Source organism: Ambystoma mexicanum, chromosome 11 (genome assembly GCF_040938575.1).
Source record: "Ambystoma mexicanum isolate Mex_15411 chromosome 11, UKY_AmexF1_1, whole genome shotgun sequence".
Taxonomy (NCBI): domain Eukaryota; kingdom Metazoa; phylum Chordata; class Amphibia; order Caudata; family Ambystomatidae; genus Ambystoma; species Ambystoma mexicanum.
Genome location: NC_090934.1, coordinates 974510800 through 974536089, shown reverse-complemented (window position 1 = coordinate 974536089; position 25290 = coordinate 974510800). Strand labels below are relative to the sequence as shown.

Below are 25290 nucleotides of genomic sequence, written 5' to 3'. Positions count from 1 at the left end.
GTAATTTTCGCAGGCCCCCTCTCAATCGTTCCACCCTTCCGGAAGAATTCGAGTATCTTTTCCCGATCTCGGTAATTTAGAATCTTTGCGATCAGTGGCAGTGGAGGGGCTCCCGGGGGCGGTTTCCTCGTCAATGCCCTGTGCGCCCTTTCTACAGCAAACCCCTGGGTCAGTGCTCACTGGTCATTTCCTGCAGCAGCATGGATTCCAAGTATTCTGTAGGGTTAGGCCCTTCCATTCCTTCTGGCAATCCAACGATATGGATGTTATTGCGTCTGGCGCGTCCTTCTGCTTCCTCTGCTCTGTTCTCCAGGTTGCCCAGACGCTGCACAATGGCATGTAGTTCCGACCTGTGGGCGGCGCTTGCTGACGTGTTTGGGGCCATCTCCTTTTCCAGGTTTCCTGTGCGCTCTGCGAGCGTCCTCACGTCTTGTCTCAGCAAGTTCACATCTTCCTGGACCGCTCCGACCTTAAGATCCAGTGCGACTTTTAGTTTGTTCCTTGCCAGGCCCAATTTTGTCTCCCAGGCAACTTTCAGGTCCGCAATCGCTGCCAGCACCTCCTGGATCATGCCCGGAGCCTCCTCCACCACCGTGGGGGTTTTGTCCGTACTACTGCCCCGTTCTGGCCCTGGAGATGTCTTGGCATAGGCATCCAACGTGGGCTGTTTGTTCTTAGGTCTGACAACTTTATTGGACATTGTGCCGTGCCGTGCCGATCAGGTGTGAGCCGGCAGTGCCACCCCATGCATAAAAGTCCACGTGGCGTCGGGCCACTCTTAGTGCTTAAGGGCCGCTTCAGCCGTGTTAGGGATATACCCCTTCTGCCCGCCGTACTCCCAGAATGGGCTGTGTCCTCCCACGTACTTGCGCTCACATAGTGTTGTTCCGCTGGCCCCCGCCTGGCTCACCTCAGTGGCCGGCCGTCAGGTGCTCACGCTGGTTCTGCACCCTTCTACTTTGATTCCCTATTGGGCCCCATGGCCATCTGGCCCACAGTCTAGTCTTAGAGGCTTTTATCCAGCCACCTGCCCATACAAGCTGCCCTTTGCGTTTTCCCAGGGCTCAACAGGTGCTCTGGGGTGAGCCACCCCTTCCACCTCATGCAGTTTGCGGTGGGGCTCCACAGGACACGGATCCTGCACGGGCAGCTAGGTGTGCTGTGCGCTCTGTTGGGGCGGTGTTGTGGGAGCCACGGCGCCAATGGATGGCACTGATTTAGGTGTAGCTCCGCTCTGTCTGCGGGCCAAGGTGCACTATTTGGGCTCCTCGCCGACCTGTCTGTTCCTCACCACCAGCCCGTGTGCAGGTGGCGACTCACTGTGTCCGCCGGCCCATCCCAGGGCCACGTTCATCCCTTCCCGACTCCGTCGTGCGCTGCCGAGGGGGTCAATCGAGCACCACCATCGGGGCGCATCCACCATCCCCTGGAGCCTGAATGGTCAGGAGAGCTGTTCGTCGCCGCTTCCATGCTCTCTTATTCAGCTCGTCCGGCCTCGCCGCGGCGAGTCAGAGACCCCCGCCGGGGGTGTCCCAGCTCGATTGCGGCACTGACACCACTATTGTCTGGATCCCCACTGGAGCCGCCACTTCCAGGCCCGCCCGCCCCCCCCCCTGGGCTCAGACACCACACGTGCCCCTGCTCCGCCAAGTGCCGTGTATTCCAGGTCCGATGCCCGGCGAGGTCCGTGCCCGCCTCCTCAGACCCGCAACGCCCCGTGCTCACAGCACTGTCTCGGGCGATCCAAGACGGTCCTCTCCCGTGTCCAAGAGCCGGGGGTGCGCCGAGTGCTCCCACCGCTCCTCCTCTCGTCCTGGCCCCAGGGCCTGCTTCAATCACCCACGAGCACCTTGCAGCTAGATCTTCACACCACACACGGGCTGGGCACTTTATGCCACACGGAGCCGCGGCGGGCTCAGCCAAGCAGCACCAGCCTGCACTCCCAGCCAGGACGTTTCGGTTAGTTTATGACCCTTTGTTCCAAGCCGCCATCTTTGCTCTGTCCTGGTCCCGAGAGCCCGGCTGCTCTTGGGTGGCCTTAATTCACCCAGTTTCTAGCAGATCGGCTGCAGAGGTCACTCCGCACACGCACCGGACCATCCCCCGTCTGGGAATGTGTTGCCAGCATGCCTTTTCGTCCGGAATGTCAGCTTTATCCACAGGATCTGTGGCGGATCATCGGGAGCTCCTCGAGAGCACCTCCCTTCACGGAGCCATCAAGCCACGCCCCCGACTGGCAAAAACGTTAACTGTTTAGTATCAATGATCTAAAACAGGGAGTACAACGGACATCTACGGAAGTATCACCGCATGGATTCTCAATTTGCTTCAGAAAAAACACTGTACTTATAGTAAAAACTCGTCATTGATTACATTAACCTACGTATTTACTAACGTCATCCTACATGGCAAACAACAAAAACCTAGTGGCAAGTGTGATTGGGTCTAAAGGAACATCTAAGTATACGTTCCATACTAGTCTGAGAAAGTGATAGGCTCTTTAACAACAGGTGGGGCAACTAAGCCCTCCCCTCAAACAGGTTATCAAGAAGGTCACTAAATACACACCGTCCCATTGGTTACACAAACTATAGGGCCCTTAATTCTGCAGCCCCCTACAATTGGTTGGCACCCATACATCCGTCAGTACTTTTCCACCTACGTTAGCAGCACGCAGACTGGACTTCCAGGTGCTGGTGAGCGGGTCATAACCATTGCATCCCACCAATTAGCATATCATCTATCATCACCTCAGTGGTCTGCAGTCAATTAAAGCTTTGAACTTGTCCTTGGAAATGTTCTTTGTTCTGGAGAATTCATGCGTAGGTGTGGTTCATCATGTTTGTCCAACTTCATCCTTTCACTTGACTCAAGACCACAAATTTGAGCCCTGGTGCATTTAAAATACTATTTTTAATAGACCTCCGACGTCTTCCTTGTTTTTGTCCATGCCTTCTGAACAGGGGTTTCGTTCTTTCACACGATTTATAACTACTTTCTACTTATCCAAGTCTGAAAAGACCTTGGCTTCTTGGGGCTCATCCAGCCTCGCCTTTCTGAGATCTGCTTCTGTAATTCAATTGCTTTTTCAACTGCGACACACTGGAAAGGCCATTCTTTTCTTGTCCAGCTCTGCTAGAACACATAGTGGAAACATCCATTCTTTACTTATTCCTATATGTATACATTGGTGCTTGCCGCAATTTATTCACTACTTAGCGAGCCTCAAGAATACTTTGTCTGCTTGAGTTTCTTTGCATATGTACACGTGTAAAACGATTTGATATCCTCATCGTTTCTGTAGCATGTTTCTTCATCTTGAACCCAAGATGTCACTTATCTTTGATACTTTCTAGATGCCTTATAGAATATATGCATTCTCTTGTCTCTGCATCTCTTCCATGTACGTCAGGCTTGCTTCGCGTGATGTCATCATTCCTCTCTTTCATTCATTGGTCCAGTTTCTTCCGGGATTTAATTTAAATGGCCATCATACAGTCTTGTATACATATATGGATTTCTTAATGGGAACCTTGCTTCCAGGAGTCTCCTTAGTATTAGTATTTTCACTGGTACTGCACGTGTCTCACACTCTGGTTCCCAACATATAGGCAAAATGGGCGAGCTGGTTGAGGTGCATTGTGAGTTTATTATCCTAATCACACAGAATCCTAGCAACACCATCACGATCAGGGCTCCAAGGAACTTGAACATGTCTGCCATCCATTGTGGAACCCAAGAAAAGAGTAATCCAAACCAGCTATCATCAGCAATGTCTTCCATTTCCTCTATCATCTGGACCTGTAGCTTTGTCAGCATCTCCATGGCCTCTGTTAAGGTCCCATTCTCGTCGTCCTGAGAAGTTATGAACGTGCAACATGATTCCCCGATTTTTGCACAAACACCTCCATCCATAGCTGTAATCATATCTAGGACGTATCTGTTCTGAAGAGTCATCAGTCGTATGGCTCTCAGCTCTTCTCTGATAGCACTGAATCCCTTTATGGTAGTGTTAATTGTCTGCAATACCTCCCATCTGGTAATCTACAGCCACTTAGCATTTGCCCCAACCTGGATACTCGGCATGAAGATCAACGTGAATACCGACAAAGTCTGACTGAAGAGTCTGTGTTCATACGGGATGGAGTCAAAAGCTTCTATTGACTTGGCTGAGAAATAGTTCTCTGTCTTCAATCGATTTATCAATTCCACAGATCTCTTCTTCCTCAGGTGAGCATCTGCTTTAGGAAAGCTGTCAAGGTTCAAGTCACTTTTAGGAATCACCAACACTGGAACATGGATGGTCCCTAATAAGCATTTTCCTCCCCAACCCTTGGGTAGTTTCATATGCGCTCTGGATCCATAAGCCCAGTAATGATCCATGATTACTGCTGTTCCAAGTTTCATTCCTGGTACATCAAAGTTTCAACCACAGTTCTGGTTTTCTCTGACTTTTCTTGTGCCATTGTTTCTGAAGCACAGCTTTGCACTTTCCAGAGGCACTATCTGCAATGGTCCTCCTCCATCTTCGACGCAGGTCACTAGTTTAGCAAGTCTTGGCCATAGAGGTTTACATCCATTCTGTACAATGTTAATGGCTGGCTGATAACCACCAATGACAACTCCTTCTTCCCATCCATATGGTGATAGCACTGATCCCCAGATCTGCATCTGTCCACTATTCTTCCATCTACAAACTTCTTCTGCAGATTTTCCTGAAGTTTCAAGTCTTCCGTTTACTTCCCATCTGATTTCAGCACCTTTTACTCCAGGTTTTTCATATCTGATCACATGATTCTTGGTGTGCACCCTGTTTCTTGTCTTCGTATCTTGGACATAATCATCTTCATCTGGCTCTCTCCATTCAGTTGCCCATTTGAGATAGTCATCTCGGCCCATAAACGGACCCCTTGTAAGGCAGAGTGCTACATGTGATAGACCATGTGCTGTCTGGACATCTATTTCAATAGCTAGGAAGATTTTAGACTCCCCCATACTATAAGGGAGAAGTGCACATACAAAGCATTCTTCCTTCGAGGTTCTCCTTCCCACTTCTTTCATATGCTTATACCATATGTTATTCCCCAAGTGTGCTGTACTGTCCAGGTAATCATTTAGCTCACGATCATCTTCCCTAGCACTTCTCTTAGGTCTTATTCTTGTCTTACGAGCTTCTATAATCATCTCATGCAATATGACAGCATAATTCCTTCTTACAGGACCAATCATAGAAACATTTGTCAATGGACTTGGTGTTTTTACATGTGCTACCTGTGTAGGCTTGCTCATAGACAATCTCTTTCTTTGTCTTTCCTTTCGAGCCTGTCTCTGGTGTACAGGGAGCATCTCCATAACACCCTTTTCAATGGGGAGATGTCTGGTGACATTTGTCATAAACCCAGGCAATCCTACACGGTCTATCGTACTAAGAACAATCAACATAAGGTCTCGGCTGCCTTGTAGTTGCCACATCTGTACCCTCCTTCTGCACAGGAAGATACACAGGAATCCTTTCTCTGTTTGGATTCACATAGTAATCAGTGCACACTGTAAGTTAGAGAAGTATCACTATAAACAAAATGCATGTGTAAATAACGTACAGGTAAGCCCATTTCTTACAACAATAACTTCTTGCACATCGTGGAGGTCTCTCGTTGTTAGCCATGATGTTGTTGCTATTTACGCTGCCCATTCTTAATCTTTTGTAAGGAAGAAAAAAACAAATTTTTAATTGGGCAACATCATGCAATACTTGGAAGCTGCTAAATTTTCTCCATGAGTTCCTTGATCAGCTGGCTGCTGCTGGACGATTAACAAAGTTCCCAATGAAGACAAAGGAGTTGTCCATTCACCAGACAAAATGAAGATTCTCCTTCAGCACGAAGTAGATGACTACAGCTATTAGGCTCTGGATCTCTTCCTTCAAATGTCTCATCCTTGTCTCAGTGTTCTTTCAGAATATAGATTGACTTGTTTTATGTCGTCTTGTAACTATTCATTAAGTGCCACATTATTCCTCGGATCCAAATCTGGCATGCTTTCCTTCTTGATTAAGACTTAAGCATGTCTCAGTCCAATGTCAATAAATCATGTGGCTCACAAATAGCTTAATTTAACTCCTTTTTAGGGACTTCAAAGAGTGTCCTGAAAAAAGCCACAGTAGTCCAATATATTCCTTATTTGTCTACTCCAGCTTCTGCGTCCTTCTTCCTCGTCATGGATTTAGTCTGCACGTGCTAAGGTTCTTCCCCGATGCTTGCTTCCGATAGGGGTGGGGGTGAAGGGGTTTTTCCAGCATAGATCTTTACGTCTCTGAGAAATATCCACGCACGTCTGTCTTGCACTTTCACTGCTGACGGTATCACGTTTTCTATGATGAAAGGCCCATTAAAGCGTATCTCGTGCCATCTCCTAGTAAAGTTCCTGATCAAGATCTGATCATTGTGAAAACTTTAGGAAGACATAGTCCTTCAACTCCGGTTGTTGTAGCATCTCCCTCTGTGCTCTGTACCCCACATCCCTTCTACTTGAGCTGATCTGAAATGACAGAGATTCTTGAAGTCATGCATGTTAAGTAATCACGTAACTCCTTGCCTAACAGTTCTGATGTCGTCTGGGCATCACTTCTAAATCTAGAGGTGGAGGTGTGAGGGGTGTCCTCATTCGCCTCCCTGTCACTATTTCATGGGGGGGTAAGATGGTGGTCAGAAATGCATACAATGCCAGTGGTAGGCAATGCAACCATCCTTTCTTCAGTGGAAGCTTCAATTTGGCTATTCTTTCTTTAAGTATGCATCTGAGACTCTCACAGACTCCATTCGCTTGCGGATGACTAGCCGATGAAAACTTGTGCTTTATAGTTAGTAACAAGCTTATCTGCTCAAAGACTTCATTAACAAAATGAGGGCCATTATCTGATCTCAATACTTCACATAGTTCCCATCTAGGAAACACTTCTTGTACTAAAAATTTCGCTACGCAGGTGGAATCTGGATGTGTACATGGACTAGCTTCAATCTACCTTGAAAAGTTACATACCACTACAATCATATATCTGTATACATTACAGAATTGCAGCATGTCGACATAGTCGATACGCAAATGCTGGAAAGGACCAGTAGGGCTCGGAATAACTCCTCTAACTGTACGCAGTGTGTGCACAGCAGTAAACTTTTGGCATACGATGCAATTTACTACATAATCTACAACTTGTTCTACTAAATTTGGCACAAACCAGTCCTCCGCTATTGTTGTGGTAAGGCACTCTCTAGTAACATGTGCAGGGTAGTGTAGCTGTTCTAATGTCACCCTTAATAAGGTTACAGGCATCACTGGTTTACCAGTGCTTTTCTGTCACCACAATGCTTTGAAGGGCTTAAAGAACATCCCCTCAGTGTCCACAGGTCTTTCTCATCCTGAGGGGCTTCCCCTTGAAGTTCTACTAGCTGCGTCTTAGACAGATCGTTTTAACAATCAGACAAACTCATCATCACCACCATGCTTTCATTCACATCAGGCGTTTCAAACTTCATAATGTTTTCTAAACATGCAACTCGTTTTGCTTCCTCATCTGCTGCTTGATTTCCACGTGAGATAAAATCTGCCCTTTTAGTGTGGACTGCACACTTAATGACTGCAATGGCTACTGGAAATTGTAATGCTTTAATGAGTCTGTCCAATAAGGCTGCGTGCTGCACTGGAGTGCTGTCCGCTTGGAGGTAGCCCCTCCTTTTCTAACGTGCTAGCCCTGCTTGCACTGTCGACGTCACATAGGCGGAGTCAATATACACTGTTACTTCCTGGTCTGCATGATTCTCGAGCGTGACAATCGGCATCATTAATTATGCAGCCTGTGCTGAAATGTGAGACGGTAGTCGTGCACTTATTAATACTTCAAATTCACCATTGGCTGTGTGCTTCACCACAGCAGCACCAGTATATCTTTGTCCATCATTTTGATTAATTCTAGAAGAACCATCAAAGAGAATCTCTCCAGCTGCCAATGCATTTTCCTTCACTCTCGGGAGTTCATCATAGAATTCCTCATAATTCGGGCAATCATGTGCATGGTTGTCTTCTGCAAGGGGTTCTGCTAGAAACATTGCAGGGTTCACTATTCTGCATCAAACTAACTTAATCGCTGGATTCGATATGACTACCTCATAGGCGGATGTCAACGTACCTTTAGGCTTTTACAAAATGGCAAACAAAGCATGTTCAACAAATAACGTCATGGAACACCCCATTACTATGTTTGCAGCCTTTTCAATGGCGAACGCAGCGGCTGCCATAGATTGTTCGCAAGGAAAGTGATCACTCATTACTGGGTCTAAAATCCCACTCATGCAAGGGGCTCGTACCCCAACATGGTTCTCTGCGTTAGTACTGCTGTCATAACAGTGCCATTAATGTGCGAAAAAAATAATTCCTCAGCATAATTGGGATTCCCTAAAACTGGAGATGTGCAAATTGCCTTTTTCAACTCATCAAACCCTTCTTCCATCTCCTCAGTCCAGATAATGTTTCCCTGAGTTGCTTGTGCTTTCTTCAGCGCTTGCAACAGGGCCTTATATATGAACTGTAGTCAAAGACCCATGCTCTCACATAATTACATAGTCCCACAAATCTTTGCCTTTATTTTATCATGTGGGGCTTTGCTGTTTTCAAAATAGCCTCAGCTCTCTCTGGAGTAACCTTTTTTCCTTCATGTGAAATTAACTGACCTATGTATAGCACTTCCTGACAATATTGCAATTTTTTTTGTCCACTTTATATCCTTTTTCTGCAAGAATAATCATCAGTTGAACTGAATCGTGTCTGCACTCTTCCTCTGAGGTGCAACAGACCAATATGTCATCGACGTATTGCAACACAACGCTTTTCAAATCAATATTGCTTAAGTCCATCTGCAGGACTCTTAAAAATCAATGGAGACTCACAGTGCCCCTGAGGCAGGCGAGTACTTTTCAGTCGAGTTTGGCAGAAAGTAAATGACGTCAGATCCTGTGAGTCTTTCTTCAATGGGATTGAGAAAAACACATTTTTCAAATCACAGTGAAATATCGTGCTTTAACAGGGATACTACATAAGACTGTCGCAGGATTAGGAACTAGAGGGAACTCGGCCTCTACAATCTGGTTAATCGGGCCAAGGTCTTGAATTAAACGCTGCGACACCCCTTTTTTCTTTTCTTTTTAAAAAGAATCGGATACACTGACGTATTACACAGTGACTGACGTCACTAAGATACCCTGCTGCATCATGGCGGATATAGTCTTGAAAATACCTTCATCTGCCCCTCGAGACATGGGATACTGTCGTGCTCGAGGTAAAATTGCTCCTGGTTTCAATTTAATCTTTACTTCTCCTGCTCCTTTCAATAGGCCTACGTCATAGAGGCGTGTTGTCCATAATGAGACTGGCACTTTCTGTGACGCTCACCTGACTCCCACAGAGGCGCTGGCCTGGTTCGCGCTGCTGTGACCTCTTCTAAGGGGATGCGCAGGGTTCGGAAGACGGACTGGACCGGGCCCCCCAAATCTGGCTTGTCTGGCTAGCAGAAGTATTCTTCTGTAGGCGAAAATAGGGGATTAACTGTCTGCGGGGTAATGCAATCAGCCTCCCACTTTCCCCTCTCACCCTCCTCGAAACCCTTCTGTGATTCCTCGTAGCGTCTCACCTTAGGGTCTGGAAGGACAAGCTCTCCCATCCTGCTTCTGATGCAGGGGCGCGTTGGTAACCAGTTACTTAACTGGATTTTCGGATTGGTGAGAACCAAACTTGCTTGGCTTCCAGGTAAGTTTTTTGATAAGAGGTTCCCCTTGTGTCCATGCATTAATGTACTAATGCTAGTGTCTTTTTCCCCATAGGGGCCGGGGTACGGAATGCCGGGGAACAGGCACCGACCCGAGATGAGAGGTGAAATCCTTGTAGAAATCAGGTAAGTCTTTAATGAGCGTTTTTTGGGAATGTCTTTTCAATCGCTCATTAATGCTGATGTCTCTTTTTCCCCTTAGGGGCCGGGGTCCGGAAATGCCAGGATGCGGCGCAGACCCGAAATGAAGAGGGAATTAATCAACAGGTAAGTCTTAACATGGAGATTTAGCTTTCCTTATTCCCTTCTCTCTCTCACCTTTTGTTCTGGTCTTTTTCTCCCTAGGCGCTGGGGCGTGACTGCGAATCCGGATGATCGCTGCTGAACATGGAGGCGCCCTGTAAAGGTGAGTGGAATGCGGCGTTGCAGCGATCGACGCGATGAGCTTTTAAATAAAAGTCTTCCTTTTCAGGATTGTCGGCGAGATGTCTCCGGGATGCGGATTTAGCAGGTAAGGACTTTTCCTTCTTCTGTTCTCTTCTTCTCTTCCTTTGCAGGTGATCCAGGATGCTGGCAGGCATGGCAGAAGTCAGGATGCAGGAGCAGACACGGTGAGCGTCCAGCTGCTAGATGCAGAACAACGCGAAGCATGTGTGGCTGTTCGGGTGGGGTTTAAATAGCCTTGGAAGAAGTTCCAGGTATGTACCCTTCCTCCAATCAGGTATGTATCCTTCCCTGACCACGCCCGGATGGTAAATTAGTCCCACAGGTAAAGTAGTTCCTTTCAGGCCTCAAGGAGGCCGGGATCCTGCAGCATGGTCTGCATCAGGTAAGTGCACCCAAGCACTTCCATAATGAGCCTGGCGCCATAGGCGGCAGGACTCTGTCCAAAGGGCCCCTATATGGGGTTGCTGGGTCCTTCCTTGGGGACTGGATGTCCGCTTTCGGGGACGCAGGGCTTGAACCGGCTCCCCGGGAGCGGGCATCATGACACTTTCACCATGTCTTCATCAAAATAGTCAGGACGCTTCTGAGCTAACATCATTTTCTGAGGAACCTCGCGTTTAATTGCTCGTACCCAATAAGTAATACTAATTTCAAATACTACTTTGTCATCTGACGGATGGTCTCTAAACAGATCCTCTTCAGTGACGTCAGTTAATCTATAACCTTCTCCAACGGCAATAACTGTGCACCGTCTGCCTTCATAATCAGTTCCATCAAGCAAAGCCATTTCCCCTCGCACTATGGCTGCTTGTAATTCTAACGGAAAGACTTGTCCTTCCTCTTCAACCCTAGGTATACTTGGTCTGAATGAAAACCTGGGTATTCTCATAGTTCTTCCCACCAAGCCTGGTAGCCATGTTAACAGAATGCGTACCCCATAGTAAAAAACCTCTGGTTCTAATGGTACTCCTCTTATGGACACTTGTCCTGCAAATGCCATAATAAACTCTCTCACGTTTAAAATAATGAATTCCTGGTGTTAAACACACTATGCCTTCATCAGTAAATGAAATCGTCATGTTCAACATTGTCAATAAATCTCGACCTAGTATATTGACAGGTATCTGTCTTGAATATAATAATGTGAAAAAATATAGGGCGCCTGGCGGAGTCCTGATTTACCCAGGTGGGTACATTTACAAGAAGAAAATAATCAGGATGAAAAGATCCTACAAGCCATAAAGTTGTTCCGTGTGTGTATGTTTATTTCACAATGAAACAGAGCATTTTGTGTTGATTTTACAATTTACTTTACAGTACTTTCGATAAGCACGAAAGTTTTGAGAAAACAAACGGACAAGAGTGATTGTGAACAATGGTAACACGGGTAAGTGTCGACCTCAGAGGTATTGAGGTCAAAACTCCACAGGGAGGCATATTCCAAAGACAGATGGGGTAGAAAAAACCTACTATGCAAGGGAAGTGCGCCTGAGACTTAAGATGGTCCCAGGATGGGTTCAAACAAGGTGTACACAACAGTCTTTACAAAACATACACGAGAGGGGGATGGTACAGTTGTGTCACGGGGATTGACACAGGTGTGTTTCGGCCAAAATAGGGCTTGATTGAAGCCTGTCTATATGCTGGCCTTCGTCAGGAGGGACACCAATTGTGGTGCTGTCCGTAGAATCTGCTGTTGCAATAGCAGTAGGATGCTGTGGACAATCCTCATATAATTGCTGGATTGCTAGTGCAAGGTTGCACTTTAAGAGTAGGCCAAAGTGTCCTGAAGGCCGACGTCTCTCAGGGTCCTGCAGACTGGAATGGGCCAAGGTGGGTCCCAAATTGTAGTGCGTCTGGTGCTTCTGTGCTCGCGGGGTCCTCAGCTCACAGTGGTGCTGTGGTTCCTCTTGAGGATTAGGTGTTACAGATAGTATTGAACACATCAAGTCTCCCAGTGAGCTGTCCTATTGTGGGTATATTCTAATCCCTGTACGTGTGAAAGGATTCTCTCCTTCAACTTCAACAGTGACACCCCCTATTCTAGCAGTTCCGTGCTTGTGGCTTGCTGTATCGACATGGGTAAATGCTGTGACTGCATTTGTGGCAGATTCATTATCTGCTGCGTTTGTAAATCCTGCTGTGCTCTCGGCACTTGTGTATGCTGCACTGTCCGATTTTGAGCAAATCCATCTCCACTCTGTTGCGTGTATGCAGGCCGGTACACGTTCCCCCTCTTAAGAATTTCCCATTTTGCACGAATCCTTGGCTTCTACACATGCGTGCAAGATGTGCTGACATACCACATGTCCTTGCTTGTGGTATGAGGCCTTCTAATCTGCCCGTCCTGCATGCTTTGACTGTCATTCTGTGTGTTTTGAAATCCACCATGGTTATTCTGGAATTTTTCCTGATTATTCTGGAAGCCTCTACCTCTGAACTTTCCTCTACCTCGTGGTACAAAATCCACTATTACCTTGATCGAACTCACCTCTGGCATGCCTACTGCTTGCCGTGACCCTGGTCCTTCTCCGATAGTCAACATTGCCCCTTCAATGGCATACTTTGATCATTCTTTCTGCACCAATTTCGCCTCTTCGCCTTTCCTAGCATCATCTTTCTTTCGATTCTTCTGTGCAATGGTCAGGTGAATTTCTGACCCTGGCTTTGCTTCATGCCTACTAACGTCCTGAGCTGTTTTCTGCACTGGCTCTGGCAGCACTTGGCATAGTATATGATGAAATACAAGTATAGATTTCCCCCAAGGCTCGCGAGTCTGGAAACTCCATTGTTCCTGAAAATTCTGAATGTAAACAAGAGGATCATCCCCTTCCTGCATCTTTTTCTTAATCATTATAGCTCCCATATCTGAGGTGTTCAGATACAGCACTCTAAGCACTTTCCAGACCGCCGCCCTACAGTTATTAAACGGTGCTCCATCATGAGCTGCGCTCAACGCGGCAACACTCGAACACACTGCTCTTGACCAAACGTCAATCAGCTCTCTCCCCAACGATAGCGACTAGAAGACCTTTAATGTCCCCCTACAGCTCAAGTGATTCCTCCTGTCATTTTTTCTAATTCATGTATCCGTTTCCCAGCGCCAAATGTTAAACTCAGGAGTTTACACCTTAAATTATCGTTCTCTATCTGCGGCCAAGGTATATACTGTGGTCTGGCTCCCCCTTTCTCTAACAAAGGAAACTGGGTTGATCTAGTCGCGTCAGAAATTCTGACGCCCATGATTTGGGTAGATCAGACCATCTTACTTGTCCATTGAAAAACCTCCTTCAGGACCAGATGGGTTTCCTCCCTCCTCCCCACGGAAGGTTTCTCTGTCCTCATCTGACATATCCTGTCCGCAACTTGTGTGGCTCCTCTCCTCTTCATCTGTATTCAGAGTCAGTCTATCTAAAGACAGCTCCTTAGGCTCAAAACTACATGAGCCTTCCTCTTTGTCGTACAACTGTGTACTCTTGAGTCGATCGTTTTTACCCTTTCCTTTCAGTTCTTTCTTGGTCCTCATATCATGATAGACTATCGATTGTGTCCCCAATGCTTCTAGAATCAAACTCATCCTCTAGATTTGCTCTAGACGGACCTGTTACTGGTTCATGTGCTGGGAAGAATTCCTCTATGCTCTCGCATGCCACTATTGGATTAGGATCCATTCATTCTTTTTCTACACGATCAAGATCGCGTGCCATCAGCCTCCTCTTTTGTTCTATTTCATCATCAAGCTCTCTTTGTTTCCTTGCTTCTTCTCTCGCCCGGTCTTCTTCTTTTCTTTTCATATCTCTCCTCTCATTTGCCCTTTGTATTTCTTCATCTCTACGTCTTTGGATTCTTTTATTCCTTAATTTCTGTTCTTCCTCTTCCTCCATCTTTTTTTGTATCCTTTCCCGTTCCTCGATTGCCCTCTGTTGTCATACTTTCTTTGCTCCTCTGCCCTTTCCTGCCTTTTCAGTTGTTCGTCTTGATACAACTGTTCCCATCTTAGTCTATCTTTTCTTTTGGCTCCATCTTCTTTCAATCATTCCTCTCTTTCGCTCCATCCGTTTTGTCTCTTTCATCTCGATCTTCCCTTTGCCTTACATCCTTGATGCTCTTACCATCGAGTTTGAGCAAAATCTGAACACCCATCCATTCGTTCTGTATGAGCGCTACCTCATCAGCTTGATCTTTTTCTCCTTTCCATCTCTTTATTTCTCTCCCTATATCTAAGGATGTAGTTGGTCGATCACTTCCCTCCTTGTCCCTATAGAGGTCACATCCTTTTCAGGAATTTTCGCTGCACCCTCATCGCTGCTCGCGCAGGGGACTCATACACCGGATTGCTGTACCCTGTCGCTGCCTTAAGCTCTCTTAATGGGTACAATCCGTCATCTTTCCCACTATCGCTGTTTATTTCAGGCACGGTGGGGGGAGCAGAAGGCTCCTCACCCCCCCTCTTGGCATATATCAAGTATCCAGTCTTCAGGAGGTGGCTCTTCCTTTTCCACCTCATTTTCCAGAGCTTCAAGCTCGCTAAACTCTTGTCTAACTTTTTTCCCCGTGTATGCTGCAGCCAAATATGTTGTCAAATGCTGCAAAACTGCCTTCGATAGTGATCCCCCCTTGTGGCCACGGCATGAATATCGTATCTGAAGTAATTTTCCTTTAACCCATTCTGCCCTATACTGTTTAAGTTTGGGTCCGTGCTTCAGCAATTGTTTGCAGAGATGTGCAAGCAGAGTAATATCCTCCATTTTTTCTCATCACACTTGACTGTCGATACTCACCTTTACACTTTGCAATTTTTTCATAAAATACGTTTCAAGAAAAACAATACAATATGAGCATGCACCAATTGTCGCAGGCTCCAAATCCTCTATATCACTTTTTACGTCAATCTACTTATTTCACTGAATACCGTCAATTTAATTCCAACAAATAAATAATTTTCAAATCTTGCATTTTCTTTATCACAATTCTTAATGCCTCTATTATGTCTTCATCATATCACATATTTCTCAGTCTATGATCCTCGAGACTTTATCTTTGCCCCTAATAAATACCCCCACTGGGATGTGAAGCGTTCTCTTTGGACTTTCTTTAAACTAGTCTGTAGCCTACATCAACTGCAAATGGGACTCTAGATACGGTTTCTTCTGTTAAGTCTTTACAAAGCAGGACACTGGGCTTCCTCCATCGTGACGTTCCACATCTCACGATTTCTTTATTGCTTGGCTTCTATCAAGTCAATTACTTAATAACTCGGCGCTCATCGAGTTCCTTTTACTCCAACCTCCCTCTGTTACTCGTTTTCCCCTTATCACTTTCTCCACTCACTGCCAATTAACAATTTTGCTACCTCACTCAGTTTTTATTCACCATTCACTTTTTCAACTTCCGACCCTCGGGATCGACAGCTCATTATCAGCCACTTCAACCTTTCGTCCATTCAGCTTCCTGTAGAAGTCGAGAGGGGTTTCAGCATTAAAACAAGGGACCCTTCTAACCTGTGCTTGCAACGCTTATGTCTTAAATAACTGGTTCCGCTATTTAAAGGGAGCTTCACATCGGCGGGAGGCAGGGAGAGCGGAGCAGGGTTGGGCCGGTGACAGGAAAGGAGAGAGTAGCTTCGGTGGGCGAGTTGGAGGCAGGGAGAGCGGAGCTTGGCAGGGAGAGCGGAGCTGGGGTGGGCGGGTTTTAGGCAGGGAGAGCAGAGCTGGGGTGGGCTGGCGGGAGGAAGGGAGAGCGGAGCTGGGGTGGGCTGGCGGGAGGAAGGGAGAGTGGAGCTGGGGTGGGAGGAAGGGAGAGTGGAGCTGGGGTGGGCTGGTGGTCGGCAGGGAGAGTGGAGCTCGAGTGGTCGGGTGGGAGGTAGGGAGAGCGGTGCTTTTAGGCAGGGAGAGCAGAGCTAGGAGCGGGCAGGTGGGAGGTAGGAGAGCCGAGCTGGAGTGGGAGGCAGGGAGATCGGAACCGGGGTGGGCACGTGTGAGGCAGGGAGAGCAGAGCCTGGGAGGGCGGATGGGAGGCAGGAAGAGAAGAGCCTGGGAAGGCCGGTGGGAGGCAGGGAGAGCAGAGCCTGGGAAGGCGGTGCTGGGGTGTGCGGGGGTCAGGTCGAGCGGAGCCGGGGTGGACAGGTGGCTGCCATGGAGAGCGGGGCTGTTGGCAGGGAGAGTTGAGCTAGGGTGGGTGGGGGCTACAGGGAGAGTGGAGCTAGGGTTTGACAGAGAGAGTGGAGCTAGGGTGGTCGGGTGGTGGGGACAGGGAGAGTGGAGCTAGGGTGGGCGAGAGGATAGTTCAGGGCCAACATGATTGTCTTGGAAGCAAGACAGCAAAGACGAACACAGGTTTGAATCCCGGTCCCATGCTTAGAGACAGCTCTCTGGCATTAAGCCTGTTATAAAAGATTGATTAATTAGGGTGGGTCGTTGGTTGGTTGGGGCAAAAAACATGAACAAAGCAGCATTGGGAGGACTTTATAAAAGTAGCCCAAAATAGCCAAAACAAAACCAAACCAACACACATAATGGTGGTGGGTGGGTGGGTGTAGGATAGCAGCCTCAGGAGGTACAAAAAACAGGCTCGACCTGTTCTGTGGTGGTGCAATGTCTGCTGTTTAAGCACTGACCTGGCCACGCGCCGTCCAGGGTGTTGAAAACTCGCCACTTAGTGGTCTCCGATCGTGCCGGTCTTTCGGGGTTTGGGACCCGGCACAAGTTGTTTTAAAGTGTTCTGTCAACCATGCCATAGGTTTTGGGGTTTTGAACGTGGCACTAGTTTTTAGGGGTGTTCTGCCACCTGTGACATATATGTTGGGTTGTTGGACACTGCACCTAAGTGAGTTTCCTGCCCGTGCCATGGGGAGTTGGACGCTGATACCTACCTTGTGCACAGCAGTGGGTACCTGTGCTTTGTGCTTTTAGAACTTTATCTTTTGTTCTGTTTTTAGAATAGTAGAAGATGGAGGGTGTGATGTGTTTCAGTGCACCTTAGTTGTTGACAGTAGGATGAATGAGGGTGCTTTTTTGGGGATTGTGTGGCATGGTGGTGTGTTGAGATTAGGGCTTGGTTTGAGTGTTTGTTGCTAGGCCTGCAACAGACAGTGCATCCTATGGTTTCTTGGCTTTGTTGTAGGTTGTTGAAGAGACGAGGTAGGTCGGAGCGTGTCTCCTTGTTCTTCGGAATGGAGTGAGTGGGATTTGGATTGGAGTTTGGAGTCGAGGCAGCCAGAGTGTGGTTGGTATTATACTTTGGTTGCATCGCATTACTTTGTGTATTTCCCTTGTGCTTCTTTCCGTACCTTTATCTTGGTTTCTGATGAGGGAGATGTGTTGTGTCTTGTGTTCCCTGTCTTGGTCCTGCATGAATGCTTGCTTGAGAGAATGCCTGGTGAAATATGTGCCTGTGGAATGTTGTAGTGTGAGTGCCCCTGCTAGTTCCATGAATGTCAGTTGGAGTGAAGCAGCCTGTCAGAGTGGAGGTCGGTGAATGCCTCCTGTCTACCTTCCTACTTATTTACCCTTGGACTTACCTGATGTATATACCTTGTCACTGGAACTTAGTAAAGAAATTCACTTCCCTTACCTGCAGCATCAGACTTTCATTTCACCCCGCTACAGACCACTCGTTTGCTCTTTCTGTGCTGTGTACAGTTGCTTGTTGAAGGGGATCATTGAATAAATATAATTGTGTGTCCTGTGTGGTCTATATGTGCTTTTTAACCACATAAAAAAACCAAACATTGCAGCATATGTATTTAATAATTTATTTAATGTGTTTTAGTTTACAAGTAAACTTTTCACATTCAATAAGTGCAAATAAATCAATTCATACATTTTGACAAAACCAATAGTTTCATAAGTATACAATCTAAATATAAAATGTAAATATAGATGTAACAAATATATCTAATCAATATAAAATATTTTAAAATAGAAAAACATAAATTTACAATATTTAAACAGTTCTCAAATTGACCAGCTTAAACATATAGATTCCAATATTACATCTACGTAATAGCCTAACATAATCTTTCTACAGTATGTACATATGGAAAGTAGCTATAACTGTCCAATACTATATAGTTATTTCCAGGAGTTTTTCGACCTTTTGCCAGACATTATACATTGAGATATAGACCGTCATGTTCCTTTTATTAATGCACTGAGCTCAGAAAGCCATATCTTTTATTGCGTCTAAGATATGTAGATTTGCAGCAATGGTCTCACACTGAGTTTGTCCGCCCTATAGCTCCTTACCCCTTAGTTATCATAAAATCAGTTTAAGTAGTAAAGCAATTAGCATCCACCCATGAGTGTGTAATTGGAAATGACAATTTTCATTGGCATGTCCCCTAAAAGTATTAATGTCGATGAACTAGAAACGAAACGGGGGCATAAAATGTTGCATGCTGTCTGAAACAATAACTAAAAGCAGATAATTTCATGCTTTTCTTTCACTGTGTGATTAAGTATTGATAGTGCATTTGCAAAACCAAAATAGACTTGTTTAGGTTTGCACTACTTTCCATGCGTGTACAGGTAAACTTCCATTCAAAGTGGAGTAAATGAATATACATACTTATTTTGCTCAATGTGTTACTACAATGATTTATATATTGCGAGTTTGGTTTATTGGGGGATGTCTGTGCTTTTCTAGTCAGCCCTATAAAACGGAATTATTTTGACTCCTGCACTTCACCCCTCTGGCATCATCCAGGCCACTCCCTCAACTGTACAGAAGGTGTCTTTTCAGACTTTACATTTCCATCACTTGGTGAGAGAGGTAAGAAAGGGGCTCTGTTTTTTTTCTGAAAAAGGGGACGGAAGAGGGGGACAAAAGTAAAGACATGGGATATACAAGGAGGGAGGGAACACATGTATTGTGGGAGAGACCAAAGAGTAAAACAGCAAAGGGTGGGAGGCTTCAACGTGGCAGTGGAAGCGAAGGAGGGTCAAAGGAAAGAGTGGAAGAAATGGAAGAAACCAAAAGATGTAGGGAGAGAGAGAGGAAGAGGGAGCGAGGGAGCGAGAGAGACAGAGAGAGAGAGAGAGAAAAGAAACGGAAGCAGGAGAGCGAGGAAGGGATTGCGCAGGGAATGCATTGCTAACCTGACTTGTGCAACAAGTCTCCTGCTGCACAGAGCAAGGGAGGTGCAGGAGAAGGCTGAACTTTAGGGCTGCTACACTACTTCCTGCAGCATGGACTCCTAACAGTGTCTCTGTGAAGCATCCGGCCCCTTCTGCTGTAGAGGGAACTTACGTGCATGTGGATGGCACTGTGCTGAATGGAAAGTACAGGCAGAACAGTCAGAGATTTACTTCGGTTGAAGATTGCCCTCCCGATTTCTTCCATAAAAGTACTTCGTGAAATAGATCGGATCAATCAACGAAACTCTTTATGTCCCGACCTGTACCCTGCGTTCAATATAAAAAGGCAGTCTGCACTCACATTTCAAAGGGGGAGAAGCTATATAGATCATGGCTAAATTACATGAGATGATTAGTCTGGCCAATACTGGAAGTGTACCATTCTAATCCCCCCCCCCCCACCCCCACATCCCCTTAGAGGGACAGCTCCCTACTTGCCCGACCGGCCTAAACACTGCAATTCTGTGGCACAGTATGGTGTGAAAATGCACACACTCACTAATATTTTATGCGAAGTTATTGTCGTTTTCCTTGTGCAGTGCCTCTCCCATTAACAATACTATGGTTAGATAGGCATGTTTCTGACTGCCAAATGCAGCCAAAGACCATATTCATTTAGTCAAAATGTAAATCAGTAATAAACAATGAACAGATCACATGTATGCAAACCTATACACCAGACTTTCTGAAACAGTATTATTTCATAAGGTTTTCTAGTTCATAATTAAATTAAAATATATATAAAATGTGCTCAGTTCAAGCGACTGGCTGCTAAATAAGAAATTGCCTTCCCGGAAAGCAGGATGGTATCATTAGGTGGTAGAAGACAATCGACTAAAAAAAATCAACACAATTCTTACTGTTTTATTCTCTTGTAGGTGACATCATTTGCTAACTTCAGAAGTCTATAGGCATTCTCCCGATCCACACTGAGTGCCCCGTCATGGGATTCGTCGAAAGCAGCAGTGAGTGATTTTTGTGTAACTCGAGTCACAATTCCTGTAGCAAGCGGACTGGTGCCGGCAGTGGATTCATAGAGACCCACAATGTCACCTGGGGACATGATCAAAACCAAAGATGAGTCAGTTTCACTTTCAAAGAATCCGATTTGAGTTCATTTTTTTACAAATCGTGTACACTTGTTACCTTTTCAAGAAGTCCTCCAAAATGCGCAACTGCTTTTAAAGATAATTGCGATTGATAGCATGGTAAATTGACAATATATGGAACTGTCCCTGTGCTATTTTAGCTAATACAATGATGACGAACAGAGCCCCTAAATGTAAAATGGCACTTGCAAATATAATTAGCTACACTAAGAAATCGGAGTGTGCTTGCAGAGTTAGTGAGACAACAAAAGGCTGAAATTCAATACAAAAGAAATCTTAATAGTCTGATTTGTATTTTATTGTATTTATTTCTATAGCGCACCAAGCGCTTGGGCATCTGGGCACATTTCTTACATAGCTACATAGGAGTCATACATTTTGTATGAAACAGTTACAATAAGATTATTTACACAATGCAAGAAAAAATGTACGGTTGTGATCAAGTATTTACCTGAAGACAAATATAGGCAAGGTTCAGTTGGTGGTTAGGCTTCATAAGTAATGAGCCATGTTTTGACTTTCTTTCGGAATTTGTGGTAGGATGGTTGGCTGCAAGAACCGGGAAGCTTCTGCCACCTGCCATTTGGAGCTTAAACCTTGGTATAATGAGGCAGTTGGATTGAGCTGATCTTGTCAGTCGGTATGTAGTGCAGTGTTTCAATTTGTCGTAGAGATACAAAGGTGCTGGACTGTTCAGGCATTTGTATGTAAGTGAGAGGGTTTTGAATTTGATTCTTTGGTTGATAGAGAGCCATCAGACACTCTGCCTCAACTCTGAGATGTGGAGTGAACTCGGGAAGTTAGTAGCTGCTCCGAGTGCATTGGTTTGGTAGATTTGCAATTTTTTTAAGTTGTGTTGGTTAGTACTTAAGTATAGGGCATTGCAGTAATCTAGTTTGGCTAGGACTAGAGCCCCGGATAAGGTAATGCAGTTGTCTAGAGTCAGAAAGGGCCTGCAGGTGTTGATAAGTTTACAGGTGTAAGCAGTGGTGGAGGCAGTGGTGTTGATTTGTCTGGATAAAGAGAGGGTTGAGTCTATGTAGAAACCTAAGGTTTTAACTTCCTTCGAGACTTTGATGATGTTTCCATCAATGTTGAAGGAGTTAAACTGATCATTCTGTTCGAGTTCCTACGAGGAGTAGCTCATTCTTGTCGTCGTTTAGGCATAGTCCGCGTTTCGCCATCCATGCTTGCATTATGAGGCAAATGTCATTAAGTCGTTTAGAGTCTGTTCAGTAGTTGCCTGAGATAGAGATAAGAATTTGGGTGTCGTCATCGTAGTTGGTGTATGAGACATCCATGCGGTCTAAGTCATCGAATAGGGGCTTTGTAAATATATTATAAAGCGTGGGGGGAACACAAGAACCTTGAGGTACCCCGCAAGTGACAGGGGCAGGTAAGGTAGATGCTGTCGGGGCAAACACTCTAGTAGTTCTGTTGTTAAGGAAGGACTGGATCCAGTTGGTGTCATTGTTCGAAAAAAATGGGCTGCAGAGAGTTTTATGGTCCACCAAGTCAAAAGCAGCTGATAGATCTAGTAACAGAAGGAGGGCAAGGTTGTCATTGTCTTTTATGGTTTCTATTTGCGTTACTAGATATATCAAGGCTGTTTCAGTGCCATGCCTAGTACTGAGGCCCGATTGGCATAGCCCCAGTAGGTTTTTACTTTCCAAGTGGTGCTGAATCTGTAGATGGGCCACTCTGTCAATCTTGAGGAGGAATGGCACTGTGGTAATTGGTCTGTAGTTAGTCGGGGTATTTGGGTCTAGGGTCAGTTTCTTGAGAAGAGGCAAGACCCATGCGTCCTTCAGGTTGGTAGGTACTGTATTGGTTGTAAAAGAGGCATTTATTAGTGAAGTAATGAAAGGTGCATGTTCCTTTACTGTTTCTTTAATAATTGATGCTGGACAGATATCGCCCAATCATCTGGAGGATTTTAGGCTCAGGATAATATCCTCAACTTCCTTGATGCTAAGGGTGGAGAATTTGAACCAGTCTGTTTGCTCTGGAAGAGGATCTTGGGTGGAGGGTGGCGTGCGTTAACTAGGCTAGCTTTTTTGTCTCAATTTTCTTTTGTAGAAGCTCAATCTCTTCGAGGAGAGCACTTTTTGAATGGTGTGACACCATGTGGCGTCTTTGGAGCATGCAGCCGGTGGTGCTGTGGGTGACTCTAGCTCTCCAAGTATGTTAAATAATTCTTTAGTGTTGGATTTAGCCTGGTGGATCCGGTCATTTTAAGACTCATATGGTTTCCGCTGCTCTTTTGTTTTTTCGCAGCGTTCTTAGGTGTGGGGTAAACCAAGTGTTCATGTGGGATCTGGCTTTGGCTTTACGCAGTTTTTGAGGTGCGATCTTATCAATAGCGTCCAGTATGGTTGCATTATAGAGGTCCACAAGATGAGTAGGGTCATCATTGGATTTGTTAGAGATCAAAGAGTTGGTAAGGGGTTGTAGAAGTGGGAGTAACTTTTGCACTGTTACGTTCCGCATATTTCTGGCTAGTCTGGAAGGTGCCAGTAGTTTATCAGGATTACAGTTGTTGTCCTTTTGCAAGGTAAAGAGGATGGTATGATGATCCGTCCATGACAAGGCTGGTTCGATAAGATGTTGATGTTGCAGTTTGTATCTGCGATCCAGTCTGTCTATCTTTGTTATGGGTAGGTTGGGAAATCCGTTGTGTAAAGCACAGTTCGGTGATGCTATTGCTGATAGCTAGCGCATTAGCATCTTTAGTGTCGTAAAGGCCTAGGTTAAAATCTCCTAAGAGCAAGATTTGTGAGCCTGGCTTGGAGTTCGCTGTGAGAAGTAGCGATATATATCTTCCTCGAAAGAGGACAGAGGGCCAGGAGGTCTGTAGATCAGATGAGCGGTTATAGTTTGTGTTGGCGACAATGGTAATTTAATTGAGAGGAGTTCTCCTGAAGCGAAAATCTGGCTAGGGCCCTGCCTAAGGAAGTTTTTACAATGATGGCAACATCACCACCTTTGGGCAAGGTTCTGTCTTGCCTGATGATGGTGCATTGGTCTGGTATAGCTAGTGAGAGCAGTGGGCCAGATGTAGGTTAGAGCCACGTCCCCGAATTGGCTAAGAAGTTAAGGTCGTTGGACAGTATGAGATCATTAATATCGAGCGCATGGGCTGTTAATGACCTAGCATTGAGAAGGCCTCCTTTGATGGTAAGGGTATTGATCTCTGTGGGCATTTTAGTTGCACTCAGGTTTTTTGCAGGAGGGCTCTTTTTGCTAGGTGTCATGTTAGAGGTGCTACCTAATTTTAGACCTGTTGGCATAGACTTGATAGGTGATATAGGAGGGCTGGTGATTGCTAGGTGACATCTTTTAGGGAGTCTGTGACCTAGTCTGAGATACCTGGTTGCAGTTGGGCAGGGTAGATTAGGTGTAGATGCGAGGGGCATATGGATTTATCCATTGGTCAGGCGTTAGTGGTTGGTCATTAGTAGGTTTGTGTGCAGTCAAGGTCTTAGGTATGGTGGCATACGGTAGGAATGTTGTCAGTTTGATGCTGTCTGAGCATGGCAGGTTAAAAGCCATGGACAGGATGCAGCTATATTTTGTAGATGTGTGTTCGAGATTCCGTTGTAGGTATTGGGGTGACCCCGGTGTAGTAGAATCAACGGCAGGGTCTGCGATGATGTGAGCGGCATGCAGAACCAGATTAGTTATAAAGAAGGTGGTAGCTAGCCAGAGTTGGATCATGTTTCAGTTTGGTTTAGCAAAGTGACTAATAGCATATATAGCAAAGCAGTGTAGCACGGGCTAATGGTGTAAATCGCTAAGCGGCAACGTAGATGAGTAAGTACAAATGTATTAAATTATTACATTGAAGCAGCCGTAACAGCAATTCACAATATGTGCTAATCGGGCTAAGGCAGTTTGGAGGTGCGACGAGATTAATTGCCATCGGCAGTCACTGTAAAAGGAAGCAGGTCTGGAGTCTGGCGTGGCTCGAGCAAGAAAGGTACAGTAGGCGGAGCCATTGGGAGCGCCCTAGTAGTGCTTAATGAATAAGGCCAAGGACAGTTGTACATAAGGTATCTGGGCAAGCCCGACTGTCCTTTGCGTGGAGAGGGGGTAAGTTTCTGAGGCTTCGTATGCAAGCATGAACAAAGGCAGTATTAATAAGACAGACCGGTAGGTGCTAATACACATCAATTGGGCAGCAGGTGTCACTGCAAGTGCCAAGGCAATGCAAAGTTTGTAGACTAGCCAAGCGCACCGTGGTATTCGTAGGACGACTACCTTACCCCCTGTGTTAAGAACCCGCTAAGTGTTGAGAGAGCAGGACATAGCGACATTCGAAATAAGTTCAGCAGGTTTCTGTGCAGTATGCGGCCAGCAACTGTTCAGGTGCTTACCATGAGCGTAGTGTAATGAATGAGTTTGGCTAGAGTAGGAGCATGTTTTCTTCAGAGTTCCTGGCAGGGGTCCTGGCAGACGCACATTATCGAACAGTGACTGCCCAATCAGATGGAAGGAGGTTGCATCGTATCGTATAATTCAAGCAGCTCTGTGAGGGGCCGAATTCCAGGCGCAGCGGCCATCTCTTAAAAAGGTACAAACCGTGCAGTTTGTTTGTGCAGGTTAAATGCAAAATGGCAGACGGAATGCACATTTTTGGAGACATATACGCATAGGCACAACATTGCCCACCCACATGGCAGACACACCTGTTGTGATCTAGCTTACTTTCCCTTTTCCAGACTACGTGTGGAACGGTAGAGTGTGGTGATGCCACTGTCTGATGTCATCAGAGTGCTCGTGG

At 45.8% G+C, this 25290-nt stretch overlaps 1 protein-coding gene across 1 annotated transcript in view; it reads right to left on the bottom strand.

Moving 5' to 3' along the window:
* IGHMBP2 (immunoglobulin mu DNA binding protein 2) overlaps window positions 1-25290 on the bottom strand; it is a 530708-nt gene that overhangs the window by 420925 nt on the left and 84493 nt on the right. Inside the window, exon 3 of the mRNA XM_069624129.1 lies at window positions 20259-20451. Within this exon, the coding sequence (XP_069480230.1) occupies window positions 20259-20451 (193 nt within the window). The remainder of the gene's footprint in view (window positions 1-20258; window positions 20452-25290) is intronic.